Source organism: Hypomesus transpacificus, chromosome 11, assembly GCF_021917145.1.
Source record: "Hypomesus transpacificus isolate Combined female chromosome 11, fHypTra1, whole genome shotgun sequence".
Classification (NCBI taxonomy): Eukaryota; Metazoa; Chordata; class Actinopteri; order Osmeriformes; family Osmeridae; genus Hypomesus; species Hypomesus transpacificus.
Window position 1 is genome coordinate 13,784,642 of NC_061070.1, and position 15,420 is coordinate 13,800,061.

Sequence of the window (15,420 nt, forward strand, 5' to 3'; positions counted from 1 at the left end):
TTGTCAAGATAGAACCAGTTATCAAATCAAATTACAAACCTAAAAATAAACACAGATAACATAAAAAGTACATCTTAAAAAGTGGTGGGTTGTCTGTGAAAAAAGAAATATTGAGCACTTTTTTCTTATATATCTATATGCATAGATATATATATACACACACACATATGTATATATACATATATATCCTGTTTTGAGATCACATGATGAAGAGGCCTACTGTTTACCTACCCAGAGAGAAACGTCCATGAAGCAATAAGTGAATATACAGTGTACTAGCCAAATCTAGTGTTACATGAAATAGAAGTATCTATACAGAAGATTATATGAAAATGGCCTCAATCACCAAACACGATCATCTTTCTATTGAACCTTTGCCCTCTATTTTGCACATTTACAGTTGCATGGGTTTTATTGGGTATAAAATGTTTACTTAGCAAAATAAAAAAGGGCAATAAATTAACAAATACTTAGTGGTATGGTATAATACTGACCCTCGAGAGAAAGCAACCATGAGATTAGTATAGGAGACGAGGAGTAGTAGAACACCACCTGTGAAAACGTGTATAAAAGGCAAGCTAGAAATAACATTCTCAGATAAGCATTTTAATTTTTCTTTTATCTCTTTTGGATGACCATGTTAGAAAGAGAGATTCCATGACATCATGTCGAGAGCATGTATCCATCAATAGAAGTGAGGGCACATGAGAAAATAGAGGGTTAGTGCGCATCTTGGCCAAATAGGTTTATAGGTTAGGGCATTTGTAAGCTAACCATGTCCATTATGTGGTTTTTATCTTATTAATTTTGTTGGTGGGGGGGGAAGGGGAGCGGGGGGTTTAACAGCAGGGGCAGAAAGCTCTAAATTAAAGAGTTTGACCAGTGCAGTTTTTCTGACTAAGGTCCACAAACACACCTCTATCCATTAAACTATGCAGTGATTCTGAACATTTACATTCATACTTAAATACAATCACACCAATCGACATGGCCAGATGTACCCACAGGGGCAAACCCACTATCACTAATTCAAAAGGGGGGAGGACATGCAACATGAGTGAATTATCTACAAGTTTGATATTTCCCATTGAAAGAAGTGTTGTGACATCTATCATGGTCATACAATGTAGTTTACTATACACATTGGGGTTGAAGTACTTAGTAGTAGTTGCAGAAACAGTAGGAGTGGCAAGTAGTGTTGTACAGCTTCCATAATATAACATACTGCATACCATTCTCCATACTGTCATTTTATTTTATTGCCCATTTATTTGTTTACATTGCCAATCACTTAACATTAATAACCAAATGCTTATGTGTTTTTTTTTCTCCTTAGATCATTGTCACACCAATGTAAGCAGCATCAGCGAGCTAACACATAAAGCTTTGCATTTCAAAAATCTAGACATTTTAGTAACAATATTACAAAGGTTTTTCAGCTTCAAAAAATAAGTGAACAAACAAAAAAATAAACTTTCTTAAAGAATTAGCATCATAAAATTAATTTATTCCAAGTAAAAATACAAAATAATATTAATGACATTGACCAGATATGAAAGTCTCCCCCACAAATAACTATTAATGGTTGAGAAATAAGTCTGTAAAGAAAATACGAAATAAAAATGAAAATATGTAAATATGTTTAAATTCTTTTCTTTTTTAGCAAAATCTCTTAAAAATAATGAAAAATCTCTCAGTACAAAGGCTACATTACTACTGGAAGGTACTAGCATGTAGAGTAGGTAAATACACAGTAGAAAATGATTTTAGTGAATCACAATGCTTGCAATGAAAATAATTCTGCAATAAAGATTTATGCCTCTTTTTCTTTTTTTCTTCTTTTTTACAAACAGTACAAACAGTATTGCACATTACAACAAAGAATCAAGGTTCCTAGCCTTAAAAAATGGGACTAATTCAAGTCTTGCGTGAATAGAAGGCCACCATTCAATTGATGCACCTTGGGGGCTTTCGGTCAAGTTACAGGTGAAACACTTGTATTTTTTGTTTTAAAAATAACATTCTTTTCTTTCCATCATCTGCTCAAGGACCTTCAAAAGTCTATTTTCAAACAATGTCAGGCTAACAAATCAGGGTATGTTGCTTTTACAAAACAAAAGGGAGCACATACTTTTAGGAAACATAAAAAAGTTTTCTTAAAAAAATAACATGAACAGAAGATTTCTTTCACAATTCTGGTCAGCATAGTAAATGATTGATTATAAATATACAAAACAAGGGAAGTATCTTCAGTTGTTTTCTCTGAGCACCTGATAGAGCAGATATTTCTATAGATCTCTTACTTGAGAACTTGTGTTTTCCTTGGGTCACTACCGCTTTTAGGGTTGTTTTGGGGCACCGTATTGCCACGGTGATCCGACCAGTGGGACACACACTAACCTCCTCTGTAATAAGGTAGACTCTGTACTTCAGCTAACTATATCATTATATTAAAGTTATAAAGCTCTAGCTCCTTCAGTTGATGTTTTTTCCAAAAATAAATCTTAAAATAAAAGCAAATAAGCATGATAAAAATAAAATCAACCATCTGTTAAATCATTTCTCTCGAATAATTAAATTAATATATATTTTTTTATCTGAATAAACTTACTTTGAAAATATCAATTTCTCTCCTAATATATTTCAAAATTGAGGTATTGCAAAACATCATGTCAGTCAGAAAGCACACTTCTCCTTTTTTCTTTTAACAAAAAAAATTGCTGACTGTTGAAAACTGTCCAGATACAAAGAGTAGTGCATAACAAAATGTCTATCATAGAGAAGGAACAAACATAGAAAACCCTTCTGGGCGGGGAAAGAAATTTCACAAAAAATACCCAGAATTCACTTTCATAGGGATACTTATTATTACTCATTGTTTGCCTCTTTGTAGTTTTTTTTTCTATAAGTAAAAAAAGTATCTTCTGTTTAGTTTTGATTAGTTTTCTTTTACCAGAAACAGTTTGCGACTAAAACCAAGAGAGTACGACTGCGGGGAGCCAGCACGGGACAATCACGGCACACAGAAAGGGGGACGACACGTCTACTCGCAATGATGTAGGAGGATCCAGATGGATTGTCCACAAAACTGCTAAAACCAGTGTAACTTAGCCCCCAACTCCATTGATTAAACCCGAGCCAACTCCAAATTCGACAGCCAATCCTAAGTTTGTAAGTGTTGCATTTAGATCTCTTAAATGCCCCCCTTTGCTCCCACCCTCCCACCCTATGCAGTAGCGTCGCAGCCCATTCAACTGCACCCCATATACCATAGGTTTTTAATAAAAAAATATGTCCACCATTTTAGCAGGTCATTTTTTCTACTTCAAGCTTTGCAGGAAAATCTGGATAAATATGGTAACCCAGCTAGCACACATGTTCTGGCAATGTTATTACAACTCCGTAGCCGTGTAGTGAGAACATTATGTGCAGGCTGAGGAGGAGCTCTGTTTTCTAAACCACAAGTCTCCAGTAGCTTTAATGTTGTCTTTGCTCTCTCATCACTGTCTTTCTTCCTTTTTGCAATGACCACACAGATGCAACGATCTACCTTCCACCTCGAGGCCTTGAGGGTCACATCAGCTTAGTTTCACCTGGGGTCTCTATGTGTTGGTGGTTGGTACAAGTTGAACAAGTGAGCTCTTTGGTTTTTTTGGGGGGGACACGAGCTTACGCTTTGTCAAAAGGTGGAGACAGCAGTTGTGTTTGTAGGTCAAGCTCACGTTATTCTGTTTTGCAATTCATGTGTTTGGGTCATACTTTGCGTCAGTGTGTGTATGTGTATGTGTGTGTGTGCATGTTGGTGAGTGTGAGAGGGTGTGTGTACTTGTTTGAATGTGAGTACAAGGTCGTATATACGTGTGTACACACTAGCTATGAAGTTTCACAGGACTTCTATGTCGGACATCAACAACAGTTAAAGCGAATCACAGTTCTAGGCATACTCAGACCTAACTACATACGGTATAAAAAATTGCACAATTATATTAACAATCACTGCAAAAGGTACTTCACCTATCAGAGTTTTAAATGGTATCCTACAATCTAATTGGATTGATTATAATAAGGTTGTTTTTTTCTCATCTGGTGGGTGTGTGTTAATCACCGCCTAGCGGTGCTGAGACTGTCTGCTAGCACTGCCCTGTGGCATCTCAGCCAATCCAGTGCTGCCAGACCATCTCACTGGAGGCGTCTTTTTCTTTTTACCAGTCTTCCCTGTTAATTCCAGTTCCGTGCTAGTTATACGTACATCTGTGTTGTGCAAACATGGGCAGAATTGAATAGTAGACATGATACTGAAAATCTATTGCATGCAGCAACCTGATTGAAATAAACATGCAGTTAGGGGCGAATCCCACCCCCCACCAAACTAGCCATCATATTCTAGGAGCGCCCCCTCCTCCTATGATAGCTTGTCATCCGTTAAAACTGGGTGCCATTATAGTTGTTTGAACACCTTAGCCTGAATAAAGTACTATGGTATCTGGTAATACCATGGGTTTAGCAGCAAAAGCTATTGCAGCATTACATTTACATAACACTAAAATAATGTTATTACAAAAATAAAGACCTAGGAATTATAAGCAAATAAATCTGATTGCGCTCATGAGGTTTTAATTACTAATATTTCAAAATGGAGAGCAAATATAGCCCATGTTATTTCAATCGGAGCTTCTATGGCCCACACTACTGGATAGTTGTTAAATCTTGCTACATCTTACGCCACCTATTGTATTTTTCAGTATGCATTAATTTATTTTGCCTTTGGTAATTATTCATACTAGGGGCAATATATTGTTGGAAAATAAGTGCATGCTCCTTTCACATGAAGCGTAATTATCTATATAGATAGATATAAAACAAAACAATATACTTTTTACAGATATATGTACTGTATAGTTTCATCTTGGGTCTTACAGACACACTAACCCACCCAGAATTTGAAAACAACCAGGTTTGGCTTACATACCAGCTCATGTGTGTATAGTGAGTTTTGTGCCAAAGTGCAAATTCTAAGCTGATAGACTTTCATGATTCATTTCCCCTCCTTATTTTCAAGGGTACACTAGACAAAATAGTTTAGAGCGGTGTGGTTTGAAAAAGAAATACCTATGTATTTGTTCCTATCCTTTTAGCTGTTGAAGAGGTGGGGGAGGAGGGAGCAGAGCGGATTGGTGGGTACAGGGGGTAGGGAGGTTCTCAGCGCTGTCCCTGGTCGTGGGGGGCAGGAGGGGGCGGTTTGGGGAGGTGACCAGGGCAGGGCTGGTCCTGGCCCCCTCAGCTCCAGCGGAAGGACACGTGTCGAGGGCGGTCCCCCCCTTCCTTCACCAGTGGCTTGTGGAACTCTCGACCAGCCCGGGAGTGAATGCTGGCCCAGCAGTACTCACAATAGTACTGCAGGCAAGTGACATTGGCACAGAAGAAGGGGGCAAACTTGCCTCCGCACCGCGCCCCCTGGCACTCGTCACACATCTGGTCATCCAGGACGTACGGCTTCACCTCCACCTGAGGTCAAAGGTGAAACAAAAAAATTATTTGTCTTCTCTTTATACTTTCAAGTTTTTTCCTCGCAACCAGGAGTCAACTTGCTATCAGGTCATGAAACGCGTTTGATCTTTCCTGCTGTATCGTTACATGGGCCGCTGTGCTTCACTGACCTATTAGTCCATTTTCCGCTAAGCACTTGGGAATCAAACCCATCGCCTTTCCAAACCAAAACCGAGCTCCAACACAGAGGCAGGCTCCTCCCACACAGAGGCAGGCTCCTCCCACACAGAGGCAGGCTCCTCCCACACAGAGGCAGGCTCCTCCCACACACGGGAGCACTGAACCTGACCATCAGCCGAGGATCAGAGCTGCGTAGTCATGGCGATGCCTTGGAGAGAGAGCGAGGGAGGAGGAGGAGGAGGGGGGGGTGCAGCTAGTGGAGGCGTCTCCTCCGTAGCGTGTCATGACAGTGTAATGACGGGCTATCAGACCCTGCATCAGCAGCTTCCTTCTCCACTTAGCTCAAGGGGAACAAACACCACCCCCAGAGCTCTACAGTCAAAAGCCCAGGTCAGGAGAGGACAAGGCCGGGACAGAGGAGCCACCAGCACACCTGGGCTGTTAACAGCCATCATCACCTCAGTGAAGAGCACAGAGGGGCTGGCCTCAGACAATAAGAGTCTCACTTGTTCCATCATTAAGAGCCATTTACAGTTAATGGAGTGATTGTGGTCCCGAAGGACGATTAAATATAAGTCCTGAGTTGGGGCACTGATAACAATGTAATAAGAAGAACGTTGAGTGCTTGCTCACTAAGAACCTGGGGGTGGTATTTGAGTAGCTCAGGGTTGTAGAGTGCATGATAGTGGAAAAGAGGGGTCCGTCTAGAGTAGCCTCTGGCCTCGCTGCCTCCCCCCTCCGCCCCCCCCACCCCCTCTTACTGGCCCCTCAGCCCCAGACCATTAAGGGTATCAGTAGAAAAAAATTCTCTCTTGCTCTTTGGCCCTCACACCATGGTTGTGGCTGGGGAATCAGGATAATGAGGCACTGCAATGCAGAGGAGATCTAATCTATAGGCCATTAAATGCCTCATTACTCAAGTCCACGTCCATGACATTTGCCATTATGGGAGAGCAGAACTAGGATCTGCAGTGTAGCGCCACAGAACCAAAGTTCTAGTCAGAGCGAGGCCTGTGGTGTGATGACAGCCAGGAGGAAGTGTGGACAGCCTGGCCAGACAGAGCCTAGGATCCCTGGCAGACGCCCAGTCTTGGTTGGTTACCGTCAGCCACGCACTGCTGCTGCAGCTATAGGCTAGATGGCCAAAGAAAAGCCAAAAATAGCCAGGCAGAAGTGGATATATACATGTATAGGAAACTCCTATAATTAACTAAGCCCACGTCTGCAACTTAAAACATCCGTCAGCCGTCCAAAAGCCAAAGGCTGCCGTGATTACATGGAGGACTGTTGGAGACCAGAGGCTCCCTGTGCTCCAGGCTTGGAGCTGGATGGTTGGGTGGAAACCACTAATGACTGTTGGATGGATGGATAGCGAGGCTCCACCAGAGGTTTCGATCTACAGCAGCCTGTAGGACCCAGCAGAGGATTCAGGGGAACCCTCTAGGGGACAGCCATTGAGAACACAGTGGCCTATGACCTCACTCACCCGTTTGTCAATGTCGTTGTGCTGCAGCTGAACGAATCGAGCGCTGATGGCAGCGATGTAGCTCTGCTGATTGGAGAAGGCCACACGGCCCGCCCCCTTGGGGTACTTGAGCTCTGGGTCAGTGTCAATGCCGGCGTAGCAGACTCCCCCATACAGCCTGTCCATGATCATGGCCAGCTCCACTAGGAAGGACAGAGGAAGGAAGGTCTACATGAAAGAGATGTGGAACTTTTTTTGTGTGATTGATGATTTCTATCATTGTCTGATTCATCATCATCTGATTATGGTCTTTCCCTGGTCATACTAGCTTAGCTCACGCCACAGGAAGTTCATCACCGAGCTTCTTGATGTTCTCGAGTTCATCATTGGGTTTCTTGAACAACACTGATTATGGCAAACAGCCTTTACGGTATGTGCTTGCCTCGTGCCAGACGTGCCTCAGTTTTCGAAAGCACAGGACAGGAAGGAGACATGCTTCCACCAATCTCTCACCTGCACGCAGAGGCCGGGGCACGCCCCCCACAAAGATGGTCTTGCGGGGGTCCAGGGGCTGAGAGCCGTCCATCACAAAGTCACTGTCACTCAGGTTCCAGGGGCGGATCTGGACCTGGGACCGGGGGAGTACATTTGTCATGAAACACGAGACAAAAATTCGACAGGAGTAACCCCCTCAAAAAGACTTGCATTCTATTCAATACATTTGAATGTGGCCAATAGGAGTTTAGAAAAACACAAAAAACTTGTGAAAAAGGGGGAGAAAAAAAAGACGGTTCTATGGTGGTTACTCACTGGCTTGTCCTTGATGGTGGGGCTTGACACACACAGGTAGAGCTTCCCGTCTTCTTCGATGCAGGCGTCTATCAGGGCCTGGACCGAGGTCTCCTCCTGGAACAGCAGGAAGGCATACCCTGGGACAAACAAGGGAGACACACAACAGAAACATCTCTCTTACAGTCGCTGCATTGTACGGGTTTTACAGTCAAGAACTCATGATCAAGCCTCAGCTTCTAAGCTTAGGGTCTCTTAGCGGGAATCGGGTTTTTTTCCATAGTCATCAGTCTTTACACTAACTGCACTGTGCGATTTTCCTGTTGTAAACTTGTGACTAGGCACGGGAATTAATTCCGGCCCAAAGTGTCCTCTCTTGACAGCCATAGAACTGCAGTCCCAAAGATCATCCATCTACTCCCCAGCCCTGGTTCATTTCCCAGCTCCCATAAGTCAGCTCAGCCCTTTCCACTTGAGCTGACACAGCTAAGACTGGCCCACCATTATAAAAAAGAGCCATGCAAAATTGATCAGGCTATACTCTCCAAATCTTTTTGAACGTTTGGGGCCTGGGGAGATTGCCTCCCGCGGACGGCTGAAGGAAGGACAAGGGAGATGGAGAGCACCTCGGCGTGCGTTATCAAACGCTGCATTATTCAGGAAGAGAGTTTGTCTGAGGTCATTCTGTCGGTTTGGGAGAGAAAGACTAAGTTAACTTATGGTGGTGTTACGTGTGGCTAATGAACTCAGCATACTGCCATTTTGGAGCCCCTTCATAAGTAGCAGGACAGGAAATTGTAATGTAGGGCAGGACAGGGTCAAATTGGGCAGGGTAGGTTGGATAGGAAAGTGCAGGACAAGACATGGTAGAGCACGGTAACAAGGCAGGCCAGGGCACAACAGGGCAAGGTAGGACAGGGCAGCCTGTGCAGGCTCACAGGACACATGGTGCAGAGGCCCCCGCTGTCTCTACCACGAGTCCCAGGCTCTGGTGTCAGCTGGGAACGGCTGCTTTAAGACACGCTCACACATACGACACTCGCCCTGCATTTAGACACGCACATGCACCCCGAGGCACACGCACACGCCGCTAGTGATGGAGGAGAAATGGGTAGAGCGGAATGTGCAACTGTCATGTGTTAAGAGTGAGCATTCCTGAGTCTAACTGCAGCAGATGAAGAGGGGAGGGGGAACTACTGACTCAGCAGACGCAGTCAACTGTGGTATGAGGGGATGTCTGTGTGTGTGTGTGTGTACAGAGAGAGACAGAGAGAGAGACAGAGACAGAGACAGAGAGAGAAGGGGGGGGGGGTGTAACGCAGGTGAGCATGCAAGCGTGTCTCTTTGGCTAACATCTTCCCGTTTTTCAGTGGGGCCTTGTCTTGGTCATCATCCCACCATGGTACAGCAGCCAAGACACCATTCAAGGAGTCCACACACACACACACACACACACACTTGAGCATGCACCTATTGTTGTCAGAAGGTGTACATTGTGTTTCTGGTGAGTCTCTCACACGCAGTCCTTTTTATGCACACACGTCAGAGTGACGTCACTTCCCTTTTCTCCCCCCTCACACACACACATACACCTTCCCATCGCTGCCTGCGTCAGGGCAGCGATGGGCAGTCACAGATCACACAGCCCCGGAGGTCAATGCTGTAGCTAGACATCAGTGACATGGCTGGTTAATCACGTCAGAGAGGGAGAACAAAACCGAGAGAACGAGACAGAGAGAGAGACAGAGAGAGAGACAGAGAGGCATAGAGAGAGAGACAGAGAGACAGAGAGACAGAGAGAGAGAGAGAGAGATACACACACAAAGAGACAGAGCAACACACTAACAAGGGTACAACGGGAATCACAGAGGAAAAGCACAGTAAACAGAGTACATCAAGCCTGTAATCGACTAAGTGGCTGAGCACACAGGCCTGTAAGCAGATGCACCATCCAGTGGAATGCACACTCGTCACTGTCCAAATGGCAATGTTCTTGCAGAGCACTAAGTCACTTAAGTCCAAAACCTGGACTGAAAACACCCAGTTCAGCCACACAGCAGTATAAATCACATCAACCACAACCCCTTAGGAACAATTTGTCTAAGTTTCCCTGACATTGGGTAACTTGGGTAAAAATGGCAAATCGGGATAATGGAAACAATGTGCAACTGTGCATCCCCACTCCCCCCCCCCCCTCCCTCCAGCAAACACAAGTATAGGCTTCCTCAGAGCCTGCCCGCTTCATTACATAAAGTTTGTCATCAGGGGGTGGGGTCATGTGGTCTTGAGCTCACATCCCCTCCTGAAAAAGACTGCAGTCTCAATAAGTAGGATGAAAAGGCAAACGGGAGCCAACAACACAGCTAGAGTAGGGAACAGCGTGTTCCATCCCAGGGCAGTAGAGAGAGAGGGGGGGAGGAAGGGGGAGGAAGGAGACTGGGAGGAAGTGGAGGAGGTGGACAGAGAGAGAGGGGAACACAGGACAAAGTAGAAAGAGAGAAACACCAACAAACAGCATGAATGACTGCAACAACAAAAAAAAAGAGCGACTCCAGAAAAGCAGCCTACGCAGATGGGAGAGCAGAGGAGACGGAGAGCAAAGGAGAGAGGGGCCGCACGAGGAGAGTGAGGGAGAGAGGGGCCGCACGAGGAGAGTGAGGGAGAGGGAAAAAAGTGGTGAGGGAGAGAAGAGCGTGGAGCTGGCACAGGGAGACAAGGGGCAGAGCTGGAGGTTAGAGAACTGGAGGAAGGGGCTAGCCTTAGCAGCTAAGTGAAGGAGGCAGTTCTTGGCTGTGGGTACTGGTACACCATGTTCCCTCTCAGAGTCAACTGTATGGGATTAACTTCTGTCACCTTCCACCAACTCCAAGGCTATCAAAACCAAATCTGAAAAGCACACACTCTGAGCTTACGTCAGAAACCATGCCATTCATTATGCAATGGTCCGTTACGCAGAGAACAAAATGGGTAAGGTTACTGGGCTACAGAGCAAGGCTGGTTCTATCCGCTCGCACACACACACATGCACACGGCTGGAGGGTTCTGGGACTCAGTCCATGCCCAGTACAGTGCTACTGAGCCTTCCTGTTTGTGTTCCTGTGTCTCCGTCAGCCTTGCGCAGTGCAGGGGCTTACACCCTGGGACGAGGAGAGCAGATCTGCAGTGGCTTGTGCCTCAGATCTCTAGAGCTTTGCTGCTGAGCTCCCTCCTTCTCGGAGGGGAGAAGGAAACCACACTGGCAGCGGCAGCGTTCTGCAGCATGAAGAATCCTGTTTACAGATTAAAACCTGAGTGGAGGACGGCCTCTATGGTTCCGTAGCCAAGAGTGACCTCACCGACTGTTTGCCTCACGAACGGCACAAAGAACGGCTTGGACTCACCGAGGAATGACACCGGTTACCTCAACCGCAATTAGGATACAACTTGACCCTTATTTATGACGCACGATGTCCAGGACTTTAGGTTTATCGAATAAACCAAACGTCTCTGCCATGTTCTCAACTCCATAGCTCTCTGAGGTCGACCTCGCTATTGTCGTCGCCATTGAACATGGTGCTGTTCCCTTAGATCCGGATTTAAACCCAGACAACAACACACAAAGTGTGACAATGTGGTACAGTGTCGTGTCTGTTGAAATGAACAGTGACGCGTCCTGATCAGGGCTAATCTTCTCAGGAAACACTCTCTCCTCATTTAGATCCCCGCATTACGCGAGGGAGAGAGGACCCTCGATTTAAACAAAGGACCGGGATTTCCAGGGACTATCTAGAATATCTAGGAACAGGTGGGATGATGATGAGGAGAAAGAGCTCCCAACATAGTGGAGCAAAAAACACACAAGCCAACATGCAAACGTCTCTAGTCTGGAAGCTGTCTGACAAGCAGACTCCCAGCCTGGCCACTGATGTGCAGTAGATCTTAATGAGAGGTAGGAGGAGGGATGAAACCCAGCAGACAAAACCACAGAGGGCCGTAATTCTGCCTCCAAATGTAAACAAAGGAGGGAGGGAGGGACAGAGGAGGGAGGAGGGGGAAGAAGAAGACACAAACATCTGCTTTTCTAAAACAAATATGGGGGCCTGAGGCATTAAAGCGTGACACGGTGAGAGGCAGCTGAGACAGAGAGAGATGAAATGAAGCCTCACTAATCATCTCAATCTGGAGGGGGGTCACTGGATCCTCCACAGCCGAGAGAGCTGTGAGCACAGAGGGAGCCAGACACGGGCGCTGGGACCCCCCCTGACCTCGGACCAGGCTGGTGCCCCTGGCCCTAGTGCCAGCCAGCCTGCCTGCCAGGGTAGGCCTAACCACAACCCCAATCAGAGGCAGATAAGCTCCCATCATTCAGGCTCCAGCATGAGGACACTTTAGGCTAAAAGCAGACGGTCTAAATCCTAGAAGTGCTTCCCCTCCACCACCTCCTCCCCCTCTCTACCTCCATGAGGCCACAGACAGAAATAGCTCGCTAGCTTTCGGAGCTCACCGCTGCCAGGGACGTCCAGACTGGACTAAAAGAGCAGGTGTGCTCAGGGGCTCCATGGTGACCAAGCCCATCCATCAGGGACGTCATGGGACAGGCACGCAAGCAGAGAGAGAGAGTGGGTGAGGGTCTGAGAGCGACGGGGTGGGGGTAGCCCTGGGACCAGGGGACCTAGGTAGAAACGATGCAGTGGCCCATGAACTGACCTCCCAGCTGCCAAGAGAGGATTGTGTCTGCCAGGTCACCAGCTGAGAGCCGACTGAAGACCTCGAGCTTGATGGAGCATGGCCTGGCCTGGGGAGCCACAGCATGACTCATCCATAAACTCAAAACAGAGTTTCATAATAGTATGGAGACACATAACTGCAGTTTAAGTACATGGCAGGATGGAAAAGTGACCAGCATCTTTCCATTTGGTCAGTCTGGAAGGACATTTAATAGGACGAGAGGAAGATGACCTCTTGATGTAAATCCCACATCTGCGAAGCACCAGCAACCGACCATGTGAGACACACACACACACATAATCATGTGCATATGGGTTCTCACAAACCTCTATGTCATTAGCGCTGAGAATGCTGCCATTGGGCGCCAGTCCAAACTCTGTTGCTAACGCTAATGTGCTGAGTTCACACTGCAGCATTAGCATTGCACAGTAAACATGAGTGTTCAGCACTTTCACTTGGCTTCCCACTTTCTACACAGGAAGAGAGTCTTTTATTAAAAGATGTTGGTGGTCGCACGGCACCACAAACCATGTGGGTGCTAACAACGAGAGGTGGTTTCCTTTCGGCTAACCAATGTTCTGCCCCTCCCTCCTCTAACCGTCCCCTTACAAGGCATCCTCCAGTCTTCTGACTCATTCCCCTAAAAGGATGCCACATTTTCCCTCTTGAGCTTTGGGTTTTGTGAAAAGAAGTGCCTCCACCACCCAACCCCACCCCCCAAATTATACAAATAAAACAAGGAAGCAAAAATATTGGAAGATGGAGGGAGGGAAATTGGCAGAGTTTTCTCAGCTTCTCCAGATGCAGCATATTACCATCTGCCTGAGGAATGCTAACTATTTCCAGCCAGGCTTTAATAGCTTCCCTAATATGACACAGAGCTGGGGCAAGTGTGGTCTAGCTAGGCCAGCTAGGGCTAGTCTAGAGTGGGCTAGCTGGGGCCAGATGGTCTAGGGTGGACTAGCTGGTCTAGGGGGGACTAGCTGGTCCAGCAGGTCTAGCAGGGGCAGCTGGTCGAGCAGGGGCTAGCTGGTCTAGGGTGGGCTAGCTGGTCTAGGGTGGACTAGCTGGTCTAGCAGGGGCTGTCTGGGGTCATGTGAGGCTCTGAGGCCAGAGGGCAGTGCCAGATGAAAGCTCTGCTCTGGACACCTGTCTAAATGAAAGTGAGGAGCGCGGGCCTGGAGACACTCACCCTCCCAAGGTATCCTCCAATCACACAAACACTCTCCACCACCTGGTCCCAGAGCTGCGGGCTCTGGAGGACCATGCGGGAGACCTAAGTGTGTGTGTGTGTGTCCTTGTCTGTGACTGTGCATGTATATCCCTGAGATAACTGCAGGAGGCTGTTTCAATAAGCAGACACCTCTGTGACCCACCCCGGGTGATACAGGAATTCTGGGTAACATGAACTCTAGTACACACAACTGGCTGTGAAAAACACCAGCACTCTGTTCTCTACTCTGTAGCTGTGGACTCTGAGCCGCCCATTAGATAAAAAGATGGACAAAGAGGGAAGTTTTACCTTTAGGTGGAAAGTATGACTTGCTCTCCGCTTTGTGGGGCCAATCCACCACCAGGTGCCCATAGCGACGGAAGCTGTTGGTGATCTCATCTGTTGAAATGGGGACACAGATAGGATTGGTTCATTTGGTCCTGAAAGAAATTCACCATGGCAACAATTCATTACGATACGCATGTCAAGCAGGCTGACTAGAAAATAGTCTATGCATACCCAGACAGTGCATGTCATTACTGCACTGCAGTTTCTATTTCAGCTGCGCTTTGCTCAACATGACTCCCTTCTTCTGGGCTCATTGTCCTATGGAGACTCATTAATATTTCAAGAGGCCATGGGGCAAGCATAGAGAGCATCGTTTTTTTTGTGTGTGCGTACGTCTCCCATGAATGCCACATTGAGCAAAGTCACCATTCCAGATCCCAAGTGTCCTTACCGCCTCAAGCATTCTTCCCACTGTGGGAACAACAACCATCACACATCTGCTGCCAGACTAGCAGCCTGCTCCCGGCCAGAAACCACCAGGGTCTAACCAGCCTACAGAGCCAGGGACCCAGTTCTCTCTCTGGGATACAAAACACACATGCCTCCCCCGCAGACAACAGAACCAGCAGAGCGGGCCTGCCGTCCCAGATCTGGCTTGCGATTGGTGGAGACGTACCTTCGTCGATGTCTGGGGGCAGGCCTCCGACGAACACCTTCCTGGAGTAGCGCTCCATCCTCTCGCCGTTCTGACAGCGCGTCGGGGAGTTCAGCCCGGGGGTCAGCGAAGGATCCCCGTGGCCATCGTCGAGGAAACCGTCCTCGAAGGGAAAGAGGGATGAGCGGCCTACGTCGGAGAAAGAAGAGAGAGGGAAGTCGGCGGGACAGTAGAGAGGAAGAGAGAGAGGGAACAAGGAAGGCAGGAGGTGGGTGGGGGGGGGGGGCAGATGGTATATGGGACAAAGGAAGAATCCACATCAAGTGTTATCACAGAGCCACAACAAACAATAGCCCACTTCTGTAACATGCTGCATAAGCCCTCCTTGTAATTCACATGGGGTATGTCCTCCTCACTGCCCCACCCCTAACCAGTCCGATCCAGTGTCTGTGTCGAAACCGTCAAATAACATAGAGTAGGAATAACAAGGGTATTCAATTCTTGGGGATAGGATGGAGGAACAGCGGGTGGAACTGGGGAGGGGTGTAGAGAGGACTGCTACAGGCCACAGCCCATGGAACCGTCGTGTTGAGATGGTGGTGCAGTGGTATGGATGTGGGAGGTGTACACGCCTCT

The 15,420-nt window shown here is 46.9% G+C and overlaps 1 protein-coding gene across 12 annotated transcripts in view; it reads right to left on the reverse strand.

Annotated features, from left to right (window-relative positions):
- Window positions 1-1,232: 1,232 nt before the first annotated feature.
- cpeb3 (cytoplasmic polyadenylation element binding protein 3) overlaps window positions 1,233-15,420 on the reverse strand; it is a 29,644-nt gene continuing 15,456 nt past the window's right edge. For all 12 annotated transcript variants that reach the window (XM_047029583.1, XM_047029584.1, XM_047029573.1 and 9 more), the window contains 6 exons: window positions 14,806-14,973; window positions 14,151-14,240; window positions 7,943-8,061; window positions 7,646-7,760; window positions 7,154-7,335; window positions 1,233-5,505 (listed from right to left, as the gene is read on the reverse strand). In XM_047029583.1, the coding sequence (XP_046885539.1) occupies window positions 5,278-5,505; window positions 7,154-7,335; window positions 7,646-7,760; window positions 7,943-8,061; window positions 14,151-14,240; window positions 14,806-14,973 (902 nt within the window). In that variant the 3' untranslated portion in view covers window positions 1,233-5,277. The remainder of the gene's footprint in view (window positions 5,506-7,153; window positions 7,336-7,645; window positions 7,761-7,942; window positions 8,062-14,150; window positions 14,241-14,805; window positions 14,974-15,420) is intronic.